The sequence below is a fragment of the Maylandia zebra genome, linkage group LG8 (assembly GCF_041146795.1).
Source record: "Maylandia zebra isolate NMK-2024a linkage group LG8, Mzebra_GT3a, whole genome shotgun sequence".
Lineage (NCBI taxonomy): Eukaryota > Metazoa > Chordata > Actinopteri > Cichliformes > Cichlidae > Maylandia > Maylandia zebra.
In genome coordinates this window covers 13,201,132-13,219,036 of record NC_135174.1, presented here as the reverse complement: position 1 = coordinate 13,219,036, position 17,905 = coordinate 13,201,132, and the positions used below count along the sequence as shown (strand labels likewise).

The 17,905-nt window shown below is 42.2% G+C and overlaps 2 protein-coding genes across 2 annotated transcripts; both read left to right on the top strand.

Annotated features, from left to right (window-relative positions):
- The first annotated feature begins 3,659 nt into the window (after positions 1 to 3,659).
- On the top strand, positions 3,660 to 10,799 carry stub1 (STIP1 homology and U-Box containing protein 1). The gene is made up of 8 exons (XM_004562501.2): positions 3,660 to 3,797; positions 4,558 to 4,773; positions 4,921 to 5,119; positions 6,293 to 6,458; positions 6,565 to 6,640; positions 6,776 to 6,832; positions 7,846 to 7,962; positions 9,006 to 10,799. The coding sequence occupies exons 2-8, from the start codon at positions 4,660 to 4,662 to the stop codon at positions 9,129 to 9,131; spliced, it is 855 nt and encodes a 284-aa protein (XP_004562558.1). The 5' UTR covers positions 3,660 to 3,797; positions 4,558 to 4,659; the 3' UTR covers positions 9,132 to 10,799.
- A 1,043-nt stretch (positions 10,800 to 11,842) lies between these two features.
- crp1 (C-reactive protein 1) lies at positions 11,843 to 15,271 on the top strand. The gene is made up of 3 exons (XM_014409762.2): positions 11,843 to 12,025; positions 12,140 to 12,215; positions 13,871 to 15,271. The coding sequence occupies exons 1-3, from the start codon at positions 11,858 to 11,860 to the stop codon at positions 14,479 to 14,481; spliced, it is 855 nt and encodes a 284-aa protein (XP_014265248.2). The 5' UTR covers positions 11,843 to 11,857; the 3' UTR covers positions 14,482 to 15,271.
- Positions 15,272 to 17,905: the final 2,634 nt, after the last annotated feature.

Here is a 17,905-nt window from a genome sequence, read left to right as displayed (position 1 = left end):
GGCTCTAATATGGGCCGTATTAGAAAGTGTTACTGTCCCTCATCATTTTGCTCCAGGGTAAAGTAACGAGCCATCCCTGCTGTACAGACAAACACTACAGATATATTATAAGAGTATAATTATCATCTTTTCTTAAAAGACAGAATTCTGATGTGCATTGAGAAAACTGGACTGGGTGCAAATAAAGAAGGAATCTAAGTAAATAAGAAAATACATGTGAAAGAAGGTAATACTGATTCCTCACAAACCTGTAACAGTGCATACAACAGATTTTCTTACATAAAATTATTGCTGACATGTAACACCTATTTTATTGTGGAAAAATCACACAGTTAAGATGTAAGTGCAATTCATTAACATTTTAAATAGACTCTCACTTGTTAAAAAAACAAACAAAAAAACTATTACGTTGAGTTTATTAAAGTTTTTTTCCCGCAGTAAACTGTGAAAGTTTTTCTGATATTGTGTCCATTTCAATTAAAATCAGGAGGGAAGACTTTTGTGTTCTTGTGACCTACAGATTAGTTAGATAGGTGGGTGTTCTGAAGGATCGGGGGACCAGGCCGGTGGAGATAGGTAAACACAGCTGGGGGACACACAGGGCTTGGTGGTCCTGTGTTGTAGAGGCCCCCTTCACACATTTATCAGTGTGTTTGCTCAGGAGATGTGGCTTAATCTTCACACACTGATCTCTGTGTGGAGTCTTTACAGAGGCCCAGCAGGCTAGGATGAAAGTGACCCTGTCCTCAATCGCATCTTGCTAATTCCTCCACTGCTAAACTTGAATGTTGTGCATATGATAAAGGCCCATAAAGGTCATCTATAGCCCTCTCTGTGGGTGGGATGTCAACTCGCATATATGCCGAATTTATTTCCCTAATCGGACCCCTCCTTGAGCATATTAAACCACAACTGTGATGAAAGGTTTTGAATATTTTTGCACATCACGTATTACTTTAATGTTAGTACAATTTTACTTCGTTCACTTTTATTTTAATTTTCTCCAATACCAAAGAAACTTTTTTAACCATTAAAAAGAAAAGATGTTTGGAAGAAGTTTTATCATCCAGCGCCTCCTGCTGGTGATTTGAGGTTGTGCTTCTCTTCTTCAGCCACATGATGCATGTAGGCTGTACAGTAGGCAGAGAAGAGTAGTGCAGTAAAGAGTGCAAAAATAATAGGGGGAAAAAACTGAGGGATCATTGAGGAATTAAATTATATATATTTTAATAATAACCAGAAAAGAATGAGTGGAAAGTACGTCTGAGATTGAGATGATATTTTGATGCACTGATATCTCATTAGCCAATCACATGACAGCATCTCAATGCATTTAGGGATGTAGACGTGGTCAAGACGCCCTGCTGAAGTTTAAACTGAGCGTCTGAATGGGGAGGAAAAGTGATTTTGCCACACAACCATTTCTACATTTTACAGAGAATGGTCTGAAAAAGAGAGACTATCCAATCAGCTGCAGTTCTCTGGGTGATGTCAGAGGAGAATGGACAGACTGCTTTGAGTCTAATTTAACTAGTTGTTACAGCAGATGAATGCAGAAGAGCATCTCTGAATGTATAACATGTCAAACCTCTAAGCAGATGATCTACAGCAGCAGAAGACCACACCAGGTCAACAGAAGATTGGAGAAATGTTGCCTGGTCTGATGAGTCTCGGGTTCTGTGGCAACATCCAGATGGTAGGGTCACAGATGGAAACATGGTTCCAGATCTCAAACCCACACAGCACCTTTGGGATGTTGTGGAACAGGAGATTGCCATCATGGATATGCAGCTGGCAAATCTGCATGAAATGTGCGATGCGTTCATCTCAGTATGCACTAATGTTTCCAGGAATGTTTCCAGCACCTTGTTGAATCTGTGCCATGAAGAATTAAGGCAGTTCTGAAGGCAAAATAGGGGTCAGTGAGTGTAGGTGCCTTCCTGAAGTTTATGGAAAAACATAATCTTAACAGTTCTCTGTTGAATTGATATGATATGCTTGCAGGATTTCTTCAGGATAATGATCTAACTCTTACAGAGGCTGGAGCAGCTGACTAGGAAATAATAGACTTCCTTTTTCTGTGTCTGTTTCTTGCTGGCTCACTGATTCACAACATGTTCAGTTTATATGAACCAAACTGTACACTGTATCTGTATGTGCATCCCAGGGAGAACACACATAAAGATGAGGAGAACTCAACTCCAAGTACAAACACTCACAGGTGGAGGTGCGGGGAGGAGATTTTTTGAGAGAGAGAGAGAGGTAAAGAAACAGCACAGGAATAACAGGAGAAAGATAGAGTGGTGAAATACAGAAAAACAGAGGGGGTAAAAGCGTGAAAGAAGGAGGAAAGAGAAAGAAAGACGAATAACATAATGTGAAAGAAGTGGGTAGGAAGATAGGGCGAGGGAGTGATAGAAAGAGAAAAGGTGGACCGGCAATAAAAACAGATAGAAAGTGACAAGGTAATGGAGCGAGACTAGAGAGGAGGTGGAGGAGGGATCTGGAAAAGGCTGGACACAGAGGAAGCTGCTGATGTCCATGCTGGGCCACACAAACAGCATCCTTCTCCACCCTCCAGTCCCCGGAGCACTTCTTATTCCTGTGCCAGCTCCATAAGTCTTTCATCTTTTCTGTTTCTTTCATAAGCACACACAGGTCTTATGTATTTGCCTGCTGAGGTGCATGCACACAGTTTGACTCTATAGGGAGACAGAAACTGTGCAGCCGGTTGAACCTCCAGCTTTCAGGTCTGCAAAGCCTCTACACTGCAGATTTAATATAATACATATTTTATCAAGGATGGGTTAGTCTTCATCAGCCCTCCTCTCAGTGTCAGCTGACTCGGAGAAGCGCTTTTATTCTTGTATTTGAAGTTGAACTAAACCAATTTCTTTGGCATTTAAGTGCAAAATGTTTCATGGTTTTGTTTTCTGGAAAAGAACTTGTGACCTTATCACTGTGACAGCGTTGATTTTTATGTAAGAACTTTATGAATTAATATAAGTCATCCAAGATAATCAGTGTGAAATTTCTACTTTTTAATCTTTAATTTGCTCTGCGCAAAAGCAGTCATTCTTCTCTTCTCAGTTATTAGCTTTCTTTATTTTTCCCACAGTGGAAGTTCAGAAGGCTGTAGCAGTCATTTAAGAGCACACTGGAGACAGAATGGGTGGATATATTACCTCTTTCATATCATCACAGATGCAATTTTGAGATGCTCAAAGGTTTGGTCCCTTTTTGTTAACTGTAGATTTTGATGATTAATTTTCACATATAATATTTTTTAAAAGGAAATGTATTCAAATGAATGTAGATTGTTAAAATTAAGCGTGTCTCCTCTGAAGTAGGCTAGTTAAGAAGTGAAAGAGACAGGAACCAACAATAGGAACTAGAATAGCACAAGAGATGGTCAGATTTCCATTAGGAGCCTAAAGGGAGCAAGCGGAAGAAGAAGAAGAATGCACACCTTAGAAGACCGATTGCATGTATGCAGCTCGTAATTATGCTTATAGAAACTGTTTATACAGTTAGATGGTCGTATTTAATTGTCTATTTAATCGGAAGTTCATATTGATGTGGTGTGAACTGGGTGAACTTAAGGGTATGCGCTGTATAGACATGAAGCTGGACTGGTCATACTCCCGGCTTCCGTCGAGTTCGCGTCAAAGCGCTTGACGTCAGCATAACAACAACCTGTCATGACAGCTCGTATGGGGGAAAAATTAATCGATTAAAGATTTGATCTTGAGTTACATAAAACTGGTTTCTCTTGGATGTGGGATTCCTGCTGAAAGGTAAGAGTTGAAAACCGTATAACCGCGAAACAAACCCTGTACGGGACAGAAGGTAAACTAAACCTCAGTGAGCTGTGTGGAAAATAAGCTAACGTAGCGTTAGCTGGTTTTTCTTTTCTGTGGTTAACAAATGTCGAGACGACTCTTTCAGTCCCACAATTGTTACAGAACTAACCTACTAACTAGCTGCTGGTTATATCGAGTGAGTGAGCTTTACTGTCTTCAAACTAGCCAGCCACCCGGCATTAAGCGACAACATCGCTTACTGAGCTAGCTTAGCCATGCTAGCATAGCAGCGATCTCTTGTCTGCTGGTGACCAGAGTTAGCAGCATTGTCCGTGTGTGTGCTTGTGTAACGGCTGTATTTCAGTTTTAGTGAGTAAAACAATAGCGAGGTTAACAGTATTAACAAACAATAGTTTGTTAATACTGTTCGTCTACAGCTTTCAGTGTAACACTGCGCTTAAATGCAATGCTAAGGACCGTGGCTATGTGATGTTTGGTGATAGCCAGCTGTGCTGCTCATTGACTCGCCTCTGATATCCGTCACATGAATAGTTAACTCGCCGGCGGTGCAGCCACCTCGCTGTAGTTTTCAGCTGTGAGCGCAGTCAGCAAATTAAACGGATGCCTTTTGGGTGGCATCAACCCACTGCACCTAATTCGCTCAAGACGCGCATTGCAGGTGCATTGCAGTGAATGTTCACTGAAACTGTGTCTCTGTTCTTGTTGTTGTGTGTGTGTGTGTGTGTGACCTCAGGAAGGACGGGGCATTCTTAAACCTGTCGTTTAGCCAGCCGAAGAGACGGGGAACAGGATAGGGAAGCAGGGCGAGGCGGGCCCCGCGGAGCCGGTGGAGAAGATGGCCGGCAGCCCGGAGAAGAGTTCCACCGCGCAGGAGCTGAAGGAGCAGGGAAACCGGCTGTTCCTCTGCCGCAAGTACCAGGAGGCTGCTACGTGTTACAGTAAAGCTATTGTGAGTAATTTCTGACACAAATGCTGCAGTGATGTCTTTGTTTTCTTCTTCTTTTATTAAAGCTAAGTGAAACGAAGTGGATGCAGATTCCCTCTGGATGAAAAATGAGGTTACAATGCACGTTTATTGTCCTCTGATTCTCTACAGAACCGTAATCCATCCGTGGCAGTATACTACACCAACCGAGCTCTCTGCTATGTGAAGCTGCAGCAGCATGACAAAGCCCTGGCAGATTGTAAGCATGCGCTGGAGCTGGACAGTCAATCAGTTAAGGCACACTTCTTCTTGGGTCAGTGTCACCTGGAGCTGGAGAACTACGATGAGGCCATCGGGAACCTACAGAAAGGTCAGAAAAAACTCCAGAATGATGGTGAAAATGCTGCTGGTGCATTGCACAAATTTACTCGTGCAGTTCCTCATTCATGTGAAAGTTAATTGTTAAGATCAGTGAGGCCTCACAGGGTTGGGAGCTCTTCTCTGAGGCACAGCATATGTTTGCATGAGCTGTTGTCAGTGTAATGATATGTTAGAAGGAAGGAAAGCTGGAATTTTGTCTCCACTCAGTGTTATGGTTGCTTCTCTTGGATGAAGCTTCACTATATGAAATGATGTATGAATGTATGGTTATGAGACTTTACAGAAAGTAATTCAGTGATAATTGAAACGCCAATCTAACGCTAACCATGATTTGTGACTACTAGTTTCGCTTAGTTTATAAAAAACTGGAAGCCCGCCTATTACTCAGTCGTGAAAAATGGACCAAAGTAATTCCACAACTTAATGAGAAATAAATCACTTTTCAAAAGTGGAATAACTCACAGTATAGGAGAGCCTTTCACCAGTTTAGCAAACTTGTTTTGGGATGCTCCTCCCTGCATGGAGAGCCTGTATCTTTGGCAAGTTTGGCTTGCAGATATTTCTACAGGTCGAACTCTCTGCAGACTCCCTGAGCGCTTTATCGCAGTGCTTCGTGCAGCTGCTGACTTCCAAGTCAGCCCATGGCTTTGTTGTGGGCTGCAGCTGATCGATTAAGAAGAAAAGTACACAAAATATGTTAGATAAGTGCAGGTCATGATTACTCACTGTTAATGCAAACACTGATAGTGAATCTTAGGTGGCTACAGTTTAATCATGAACAAAAGAGAAACTCAGTTTGTTCTTTGGAGGAACTTTTTTTTTTAATATCAGCTTTTAGCAAACTGGCATTCTTTAATGGTTACACATGGCTAATTACATTATTATTACACATGGCTATTGCCAGTGCTATTTCCCATATGTATTTACATACCTGCTCTTTACAATAACATGATACGTCTGGCCTGTCTGTAACATCAGTACGCTGATTAGTAATAGAGCTGCAAGTCAGAGGGTTAGTGGGAACACTGCTGGATGTTTGTATTGTGGATTCAGAACTGTCGCACTCCTAATTAACATCTTTGAATCTACCTTGTTTAGATATTTTGAAGGCAGCATTTTAACTGTAAAGCCACGTTGCTGTAGCTGTGTTTTTCTTTTACAGCTTATAACTTGGCAAAAGAACAAAGGCTGAATTTCGGAGATGACATCCCCAGTGCTTTGCGCATTGCCAAGAAAAAACGCTGGAACAGTATTGAGGAGAAGCGCATCAACCAGGAGAACGAGTTACACGCCTATCTGACCAAACTTATACTGGCTGAGAAGGAAAGGTGAGGCTTTGAAGCACCACAATCTCATTTTTATTTTGATAATTTGGCATGTAGGTGTCATTTTGTCTTGCATGGATAAATTTAAATTAGCTCCTTATTTTTGCAGAGAACTAGAAGAATACAAAGAAAAACAAGATGACAATCAAAATGGAGGCGACGCTGCCAAGATCTCCTCAAAACATGTATGTTTTTGCATTTTGTTTACTCTTTGTAATTAGTGTCACTCTAATGAACAAATATTAAACTGGTGTGTTTTTTAAAATGAAATTGAATATTCATTCATATGTCCGGTTGTTCTGAAACCCTGACGTGGAAAGGACAAGTATCTAATGGATATGGATGAGCTCTTCTCTCAAGTGGACGAGAAAAGAAAAGTGAGTACGATTTTTAACTAATGCTTCGTACTCGTGCAACGCTGACAAATCCGTGATTAGCCTACAGCTTGGCTAACACAGACAGATGCTAACAGTACACGCATACCTACTGTAAATACACACATTTGTTTCTGTCTGCAGTCAGGCTACATGTTGACATAAGGCTTGTGATCTCTTTAAAAATCCACTTGGACTTCAGATAAACAGCTACTTTTTGTTTTCGACTGCTGCTGTTCCTATGGTAACGGTCACTGCTTGTGTGCCAAGGCTCTCGCTATAGATAGTTGTCGGCTGTGGCAATTGTCATGTAATTGAAACGACACCGTCGCGTCTGCCGAGTGTTTCTCTCCCGTCTGGCTCAGAAGGTGTTCTGCTTAGAGAAAAGTTGACTCAAAGAGTTTCAACTTCAGTAGCTTCGGGTTTGTGGCACTTCTGTCGACAGTCTTTAATATATAATTGGTATAGAAAAAAGCTGAAAAGGGTGAGAAAGGAAAACGGATTACTGTGGCTATAATTTGTTACCATTTTATAGCAAGAAAAAATTAACAGTTTAAGCTGTGACTCTAGGCTCTATGAGAGTTTACACCGTGGGCCACATAAACCCACTTTCATATTAAGTGGGCCCAACCATACGAACTCTCTCTCCATCAGTCTAAGAAGTTAAACTGAAAATTACAAAAAAATCCCAGAAATTTCTATTGTAGAAAGTGAAAAAACTGGAACTTTTTTTCTCATCTAATTGCTTATTTCTTACTCAGTTACTTTAGTGTAATATGAATGGCCATGTTTAGGAAATGTTATAAATGTTATAAAACTTGTGATAATACAGTTAAAAGTCCAATATTTACATTTTCTGATGCCATCCATTGGACGGCTCAGAGTCTTTGCCGGGCCAATTCTGGCCCCCGGGGCTTGTGTTTGACACCCCTGATTTTAGGGGATGGAGCCATGAACAGGATCTCTCAGTATTAGGTCAGAGTGATGCTTCTTTGTATTTTGTTTGTTCCCGTCAGAAGCGAGAGATTCCTGATTATCTTTGTGGGAAGATCAGTTTTGAGCTGATGAGGGAGCCCTGCATCACACCCAGTGGGATCACCTATGATCGCAAGGACATTGAAGAGCACCTACAGGTGAAATGATTGTTGCTTACAGTGCTGTGCAAAAGTCTTGAGCCCCGCTTCTTGACTTTTTTATTTTTTAAGCCGTCTTAAGCAATAGTTCTTTAGGCTTCCTGAAGCTCTTTCAACTTTTGTCTATGGGGACCTGCTGCTTCTTCACTCAGTATTCATATGAATGCCTTTTTTGTTTTGTTTTCTTTTTTTGTTTAAGCAACATAAAGCATAGAAAAAGCACCTAACTCAAAGGACGAACCAGTGCTGTGTCTAAATGGTAAATGGCCTGTATTTGTATAGCGCTTTACTAGTCCCTAAGGACCCCAAAGCGCTTTACACAACCAGTCATCCACCCATTCACACACACAGTGCGCCCCACCCTGGGAAAAAACACTATTTAAATTGTATCTTTAAGCTCTTTTTCACTAGCAGCCTGTCTCATAAACACATCATTTGTTCAAATTCCTGTGGTTGAACCTATGAAACATGGTGAATTAATCCATCCATCCATCCATCCATTCGCTTCCGCTTATCCTTTTCAGGGTCGCGGGGGGCGCTGGAGCCTATCCCAGCTGTCATAGGGCGAAAGGCGGGGTACACCCTGGACAGGTCGCCAGTCTGTCGCAGGGCTAACACACAGGGACAGACAACCATTCACACTCACATTCATACCTAGTGGCAATTTGGATTATCCAATTAACCTATCCCCACAAGTTAATCCAAATTTCCAAATTTTTCTGGTTCAGATTGTCATCAGTGCGTCTTGACGGCTACTTAAAGAAACGACAAAAGCTGAGACTGTGTTCAGACTGTGCTGAAAAATAAAGATGGTCATGCCAAATATTGAAGTTCGAGCTCCCTAGAATTGTACAAACTCTCTTTGGCCTTCTGTCCTGTATTTCAACGTATGCTGCACATTTATAATTAATGTATAATGTCCAGCAGCACGTTTTCATTCTGCCAGAGTAGCATTTCATAGCGCAGGTGTGCTTCTTTTTTTCTTATTTTCATAAAATCATCCATTGACGCTAACACTGTGTCTTAACGTGTTCCCTGTGCAGCGAGTTGGTCATTTTGACCCAGTCACCAGGAGTCCCCTGACCCAGGATCAGCTGATCCCCAACCTGGCTATGAAGGAAGTGATAGACGCCTTTATCCAGGAGAACGGCTGGGTGGAGGACTACTGAGGAGAGAGCTCCCATTTCTCCTTCATGCCCCCAAACCCAACTCAAAGCCTGGATAACACAAGACTATAGAGAACAGATCACCCCTTGCCTGGATATGTGCTTTACACAAGCAGGAAAAGCCACACTAAGGACTACCAAACGGGAGCCACGTATCTTGGTCTGCCTCCTCTCTCTCCCATTTTCTCCTCCCTTATCTTCACCGTCTGAGGCATCCATGGCCTGCCGCTCCCTTTAAAACCTCCTTTCATTCTGCTCCTTCTAGTCTTTCTCTCTGACTTCCTCTCTGTCACGATGTTTCTGGTCTTTTCAAGCCCGACTCCTTTCTTTACTCAAATATGGGCCTCTCTCTCAGGTCCTCCCTCTTCTTCTCTCTTTCTCTGAGTGCCACAGTCGTCGGAAAGCATCACCATTGCACTCCAGTGTTTCACACAAACCATCAATTATTTTAAAAAAAGAAGAAGAAAAAAAAAATCCACACTTTTGGTGGCAGAATTGATGAAAACATTGGCTTATTTGATGTTTACTCTAGTATTTTCTAGTCATCTTTTTCCATTAAGTAATTTAGCATTCATCCACTTCTTAATGTACATTTATCGAAGTGGTAACTAAAATGCCAAAAACCTGTCGCGAACGAGGGTTGTTTGTATGCAAGTTTTAAAATAATCGATAATCGGAAAGGGAAACGAGTCCCTTTCTCATACGGCCACCTCACCACAGTGTACGTTTTTATTAGTTTGTTTAGTTTTATTCACATATCAATCACACCCCATTACAGACAATTGAGATGAACTGAATGTATTCATTATATATTCCTTAGGTTTGGACTTAACCTTCAGTAATTCAAGATGCTTTTTTTAAGTATCAGGACAATGTTAAGGTTTTCATGACGAGCCTTGAACTGAAAGGCCTTTAAACTGGAAGCAGAAAACAAAATGCTGTATTACAAAAAAAACCCAATAAATGTGTTCTTTTTGCTGGATAATAATTTAAAACCGTTAAATGTTTGGATTGGACCGATTACATCAGCTGCTTTGAGGACTGGTCCGTGCTGTCTGTGTCTCGTGCTGTTTACCTGGTATGACAGTGGACGCTCGCATCAAGCATGAAGTGAATTTTGTTCTCCTTTGTATCAAAATACAAAGATAAGCTGTGTTTCTGGGTTTTTTTTGTTTTTCCACCTTCTCGCTGTTGATTTTTATGCACCTTCTCCTCACAGTTTCGAAGAAATCGGCCGCAGAAGCTTGCGGAAACCAATCGCCTGTGTGAACCTAACTTTAAAGTTTAAGAAAGTTAAAGTTCCCCAGCATCGTGGCCCCCCGACCCGTTTCACAGAAATGCTGGAAGAGTTACAAAACCGTATCTCATCTGTACCTCAGTCTCTCTCTGTAAACTGCATTTTTAGTCGAGTGCTGTTAGTTTACAGGCTTTTTCAGCTGAATGTGTCTGTGTTGAATTAGGCCTGCTAGTGGATTGTATTGGGCTGCAGGTGGTGTACATAATTTGTTGGTGTATTTCAGGTTTTGTTTCTTGATATTCATTTTTTTTGTCATGTTCTTTTTTTTTTTCTTGAACTCTTAGAGCTTGAGAAACTGTATTAAATGTAGATATGTTGATAACATAAACACCTGATTCAGTTTTTGTTTGTCCCCATTAAACCGTGAACTACGAGGTCGTTTGTTCTGGTGTTTCTGTTTATTTAAACAAACAAAATTCATTAAATAACACCACACAAACTTCAGCTTTACAGCTCGTGATTTTAATCCTGCAATAAATGCTGATTTGGTGAATCTTATATTTGGTTTTTATTCTTTAAGGCATCACTGTGCGTTTGCGTCTGTAGTAGGCTGTAGTTTGATTCGATAGTGGTGGTTTTTTGGGGGGTTTTTTTGTTTTGTTTTTTTTTTACATGAGAATGAAAGATGTTTAGATTTTCTTCCTGCTGCATTGCGCAATTTCCCTGTTTTTGAATTTCAGATAGCAGCTTTCAGTGTCTCTTTAAAATTGTGAAATCTGCATTAAAACCTTCATAGTTTTAAAGCTGAGGCTGATAATTTATCCATTTTCTACTGCTTATCTTGGTCCAGATCACATGGGTAAAGTATTTATTTAAAGTACTTTGTTAGTTACTTTTGGAAACTTGTGTGTGCTACTGAAAACTTTTTTTGTGCCATTTTTAACTCAAGTCTACTCATACAAAGTGTCATGCGCATTAACATCTATGTGCTGTTGACTTGTACTTCCAGCAGGTTTGTGCCACGCAACGAGTGTACTGCCAGGAGGCTGAGGGGCAGTAACTAACATCCACTGCTCTGTCACAGTTCTTGAAAAACCTGTTTATCCATCTTTTTTCTTCCAGTCAAAGGGAAAACTATTCCAGCTGTCGTAAGAGGAGAGGTGGGGTGCATCCTGGAAGAAACTAAATTGCAGTGTTGCAACACACCGGCAACCTATCCAGGGGTGCCCAACTGCAACCCCGACCTGGTGAGGGAGGAAAGGAAGGAGTTACAAATTGTTATGAAAAATCAACAAATAACCAAGTATTTCACAGTCTAAAGCCCGTGTAACAACGAATGGACCACCAGCTGAAAACCTTTAAGGTTTGTCTGATGCAAGAGCTGCTGTAATTTTCATGCGTTCATGCTAGAGGCTCTGATGTAAACACTTCATGCTGGTTGATGGTGATGCAGACAGAAATAGATGAAACGATGTGAGCGTGGCTCAGTCACATGTACAGACGGTGTCACTCAGCCCTCACACACCAGGCCTATTGTCAGAGCATCGTTGAAAGAGCTGACGTCAGGGGCTGTGCAAGGAGGGAAGAGGACCAGGCACGGGTCACTGTTGAGTGGGAAAGAGTTGGCAGCAGAGAACATCAACAACACAACATTAAAATGGTAAGAAAATCAGTTTTTCTCGGTAATTTTGCACATACTTACATTTTTTTTAATATAGTTCAGTAATTGATATCAGTCCGGAGCTGCTGTCAGATGCTTGTTCGTGTGTTTCAGAGCGACAACGCTGTGAAGTTTGGTGAGGCTCTGCTGGGGTTTTTATTGCTTGTGACTTTCTCCTCATCCACACAAGGTATGGATTTAAAAACGACGTTTTATAGGCAAAAAAAAAAAAGTCATTTTACCAAAGTTTGTGAACAAAACCCATCGCTAGAGATTGATCAAGCTATTTATTCCTTTTAATCATACCTAAATTTTCCATAAACAAAGTCAGTTTTGAATAAAATAAACAAAGGTTTTTGGTAGTTTCTCATAAGCTTCCAATATTCCCAGCTCGTTTCTTATACTTCAAACTGAAGGAATAAGAACAGGATTACTGATTTGCTGGAAAGCGTAGTGATGACCGAGCTTTGGTGTGCAGGCCTTAACATAAGAAATGCTGTGAGTCCAGACAGTCACAGACTGGTTTTGTCTTTCCATACAACTGACTGCCAGATGTCCACAGACATATCTCGTTTCACGTTGCATCTTTAAATTAATGTCTGTGCTCTAAAATTAAAGTGAGTTTTTTCTTCCTTCAAATCTCCAACAGTAGAACATTTTGTTTCAGTCGTTTTCAGCCTTTAATGATCAAATTTGTTTGAATCGGGTACACCTGCTATCTTTTAAAAACTATTGCTCATTTAGTCCAGGTTTACAAAAAAAAGTTTTTTGATGAACTCACTTGCCACTTTATTAGGTACATCCTGTTAGTTCCAGGTCGGACTCACTTTCATCCTTACTGCTTTAAGCTGAAAACGTTTTGGTCCTTACAGACATGACAGCATCATGCTGCAGATCCATGATGCTAATCTTCAGTTCCACCACATCCCAAAGGCACAGTTTTGGACTGAGATCTGACTGTATTTAGTCAACTTGTGGTCATGTTCAAAAAACCAGTTGCAGATGATTTGTGCTTTGTGACATAGAGCGTATTCTTGCTGGAAGCAGCCATCAGAAGACGCGTACACTGTGGACATAAAGGGATGGATTTAGTCAGGAACAATACTTAGGTAGGCTGTGGTGTTTAAATGATGCTCAGTCAATACTAAGAGGCCCAAAATGTGCCAAGAAAATGCGCCCTCTGCTTTAAGATTCAACATGTTGGTCATTAAGATGCTCTTCTGCATACTTTAGTTATGACAAGTGGTTATTTGACTCTCTTCTTATCAGCTCTAAGCTGTTTGGACATTCTGATCTGATGCCTGACAACAACAAGGCATTGTCACCCAGAGAATCGCCGCTTGCTGCATATTCTCTCTCACTCTCGGGCATAAAATCAGACCACTCTCTATAAACCCTGGAGATGGTTTTGTGGGAAAATCCCAGCAGCTCAGCAGTTTGTATAAACACTTAGACCAACAAACACGTTCAAAGTCACCTTTCTTATCCTTTCCAATGCTCAGTTTGAAATTCACCATGACCATGTGCACATACCTAAATGAAATGAGTTGCAACTTTGTGGTTGGTTGATGTATTTGCATCAAGTAGCAGGTAACAGGTGAACCTAATGAAGTGGCCGATGAGTGTATATGTTGCATTTATTTGAACTAATTTGCGGTTGTTTTAAAGCTTGAGAATCTGGTAGCCTTGTGTACTGATAGGCAATTTAAAAACAGCAATAGATTAAAAACAGCTTAAAAAATTACTTTTATTATCTCACCTTCATTGGAACAATTAGAAAAGCTTTGCATAATCGTACCTGTATGTCATAATAAACTCACAGATTTATCGTCTTGTTAACCGCAGTGGGTCTGAGCGACAAAGTCCTGGTCTTCCCCTATGAGACGGACTTCAGCTACGTGGCCTTGATCCCGCAGAAGGAGATGGGGCTGAAGGCCTTCACCCTCTGCATGCGTGTGGCCACCGAGCTGCCGGAGGAGCGCCAGATCATCCTGTTCGCCTACCGCACAGCCGACTACGATGAACTCAACGTGTGGCGCGAGAAGGACGGCCGCATCTCCTTTTACCTGAGCGGCGACGGCGTCTTCTTTCACCTGCCCCCACTCACCACCTTCCGCACCAGCCTCTGCCTCACCTGGGAGTCGCGCACCGGCCTCGCCGCCTTTTGGGTGGACGGGAAGCGTAGCACCTACCAGGTCTACAAACCCGGCCACACCATCCGTCCGAAGGGCACCGTCCTCCTGGGGCAAGATCCAGACAAACACCTGGGAGGCTTGGAGGCCACGCAGAGCTTTGTGGGGGAAATGACGGACCTGAATATGTGGGACTATGTGCTCTCCAGGAGCATGATCCAGGGCTGGCACTACGGACACAAAGTCCCCAAAGGGAATATCTTCGACTGGGCCACCATGGAGTACGAGGTGACCGGGAACGTGATGGTGGTGGATGATGACTGACTCAATTTGAAGTCCAGAGCAGAGACGGATGAGGCTTTGGAGGTCGGTGTGGGACTTGCGTGTCTTCTTTTCCTTCTTAGATTTAGTGTTTTATTTTGTGACCATTTAACTATTCTGACGTGAAGTTCTTCACATTAACATTACATTAAAAACAAGGTAAATCTCAAACTCAAGAGTTGATGTTGCCAGATATGTCCATAAGGGGGCACTCTATGCCAGTTCACACCATTACAGCAAGCTGTCTAAAATTAAGCATCAGCTATATATCATCATTTTTTTTAATTAATAAAATCCAGATTTATTTAAATGTGTCAATCTTAGTTTTGTTTGCATATTTCAAAGAGAAGTGCCAAATGACCAAGACAACGCCTTACACCATAATGCTTTCAGCAGCCGTTAATAATATAGAATTTAAACTCAAAGCTGCAATGCAACTTCAAGTTAAGACAATTATTTACAAATAAAGATATGTATCTGCAGAATTAAACACGCCGTAAGAAAAACACATTTGTCAGTCTGTAACGTTGAGGTTAAAACTGTGGAGGAGATACTGGAACAGCGAGCAGAGGCAGGTATTATTTCTGCAGGAGACCAAATGATTTAAAGCACACCGAGAGACAAACAGCAATCACTGTGTTTGAAATCCGTTACGTTGCCTTTGGTTAGCGCACTCACTCATGAATTTTCCATGTTTCAGCTGATGTAAGAGCGCTTTTGGGTCTGAAATAAAAGGCGTGCCGTGTGCATAACTAATAATGTTTGTTATTAAAGAGAGTGCTCCATCTTTGAACTCTGGCAGCTTCCTCTTCATAATCGTCTGCTTCTTTTTCCACACAAAGAGTTTTTGCTCAGCTCATATATGACGATATGGTTCAGCTCCTGATAGTAGGGCAAAAAGAATCACATTTTTATAGAAATGACATATGTGCCTCTCAAATCAGTGTGTTACCATTCTCCTGTACCCCAGGAGTAAAATCTCACTTTTAAGCTTAAGTGACAGCTTCTCACGTGGCGTTTAAAGTTGACATTTTTAACAATGGAAATTTTCAGCACGGCGAACAAACCTAAGTGTTACTTGCAAAAATCGAGTCGTATGGAGTTGCTTCACTCACAAAGACGCCTCAGAATGAGCTCGGGGTCAGATCTCCTCCATCCAAGTGTAACACAGTAACCCTGAGTTCCAGCGCGTGCTGGCCCTGCCTGCCTACACCACCGCCCTGACCTCCTTGCAGAGACGGCGGAGAAGTTTCCAGCACTCAAGCCCATGCAGGCTTCCTTGAGGGTGGGAAAGTGCTGCGTTCTTGTGTGTGTGTGTGTGTGTGTGTGTGTGTGTGTGTGTGTGTGTGTGTGTGTGTGTGTGTGTGTTTATTTTGACCAAACCAGCCGTCGGCTCTCTCGCAGCAGCTAAATAAGGAGAAGGCAGGGCCAATGAGTTCTGACTGCGGGTCAGCAGCCAAATGTTCCACCTTCTTGGATGTTGCAATGCATCAATCGCAGTGCCCACTCACTGTGTGGTAACACCTTTGTAGACCATCTGCCCATGCCTGGCTTCTTAGCCCTCTGGTACGTGTACACACACACACACACACACACACACACACACACACACACACACACACACACACACACACACACACACACACACACATAAAAAGAGCCTGATTTTTCCTTCTTTTTGCATCTCTACCCAAGAGGGATACTTCTTCTTTTATAGATACTTATAAATTTCTACTAATATAGTTTATATTGATAGAAATTCCAGTTTCAAAACTTACAAGAGGTTACATAGTGGCAGTGATATGACCCCTAACAAAGACAGACAAACAGGTCTTCAGTTAGTAAGTGTTCATTTCTCCTAATTTATCTCCAATTCAGCACATTTGTTTGCTTTGCAGATGAGATGACACGTAGGGACCGCACCCTCGCATTTCTGCAGCAAAGGAGGACTTGACATGAGGACAAAATCAGTGGCCTCCCCACAGAGAGGATAATTATTCCCTGTGTCCCCGTGCGTTGCATGTATAATCCAACTGTACAAACAGTTGAGGGGCCCCTCGTCCCGCTTGCGGACAGCGCTGCCAGCTCGGGCCCACGAGATCTGCATATTGGCCCACGGTGCTGGGGAAGCTGTCGGAGGCGAGGCGATGCCACTGAGCGCATGTTTGTGTGCACGGAGCTGGTGAAGATGTTTTCCACGCGAGAGGAGATAGACGGCAAGAGGGAGCCCCGTGCGAGCCGGCGAGGGGGAGACAGAAGGAGGGCCGTTCTGGTTTCCTTCAAGCAACTCCAAATAGATTTCCAGGCAAAACATATCTGCATACGCAAGACAGTGCTACGAGCTATCCGAGTGAGCTGTGGCATGTGTGCACTGAACAGATGGGTAATTTTTTTAGAGCTTTCTTGCAGAAATTTCAGCCCATTAAATTGAGGATCTTGGGCATTATTCAGCCTGCTTTTTTTTCTCTTCCTTTTCATAAGGCGCAGAAAGAATTATCCCGCTTTGTTTGACAGATTTAGTGCATGACGTATGAATCAAAAATATAACATGAAATCTACAGATTCTCAACATAAGCTTGGGAATTCATTCACTGACAAAAGCATATGACATATATGAAAGTCTAGCAGAGGGCGGAGAAAACTGTCACTTCTGCAAAGACGTCTGTCACTACAAACTTTACAAAACTGAAAAAAAAGCTTGGGGGAAAAAGTGCACTTGGCCACAATAAACCAAATAAGCATGTGCACAACCGGGTTTTTATACAATCGTATGATTTTCACATCTATGACCAAAATCCTGATGTGGGGGCTGAAGATGTGACCTGATTGTCAGGTCGCTCTTTCTTTCTCTCTCCCTCTCTCTCTTAGAGGTTGTGATCTGCCAGAATGGGCGTTAAGTCCTCACCCTCTGGGCTGTATGAAAAATTCACCAGGCCTTCCCATTAGAGTCAGTCTGAATCAGGGAGCAGGCGTTACAGCGGCCACTCGCATGACACTTTTATCACTCGGCATTTAGCGACGCAGATGTTACGTTTATAAAAACACAAAACCACAGCAGAGGTCGTTTCTTCAGTTGAGCCGAGCGTCTTCTGTGTGATCAGCGGTGGAGTGATGCGTTAGAGTCCCGGTGCAGGATTTTCACACTGATGGTGCAAGACCTGACCTTTTCCAGGAGTGAGTGTGTGAGAGCAGTTGGTGTCCGCTGTGATACCTCCAGGCGGGACACCTAACACCGTACCGTCTACCTCTGAGTGCAGCTCGTGTCCTATGTCGCTGTGTTTAAGGTGGAGGTGGGGGTGAATAGGGGTGGGGGCGTACCTGACAATAGCCCTTTAATATATATAATATATAATATGTTCCGACACTGTTTCAGAGGGGTCGGTCCCCTGCAAAGGCCATAAGTATCAGTGTCACTGTGTTACATTTA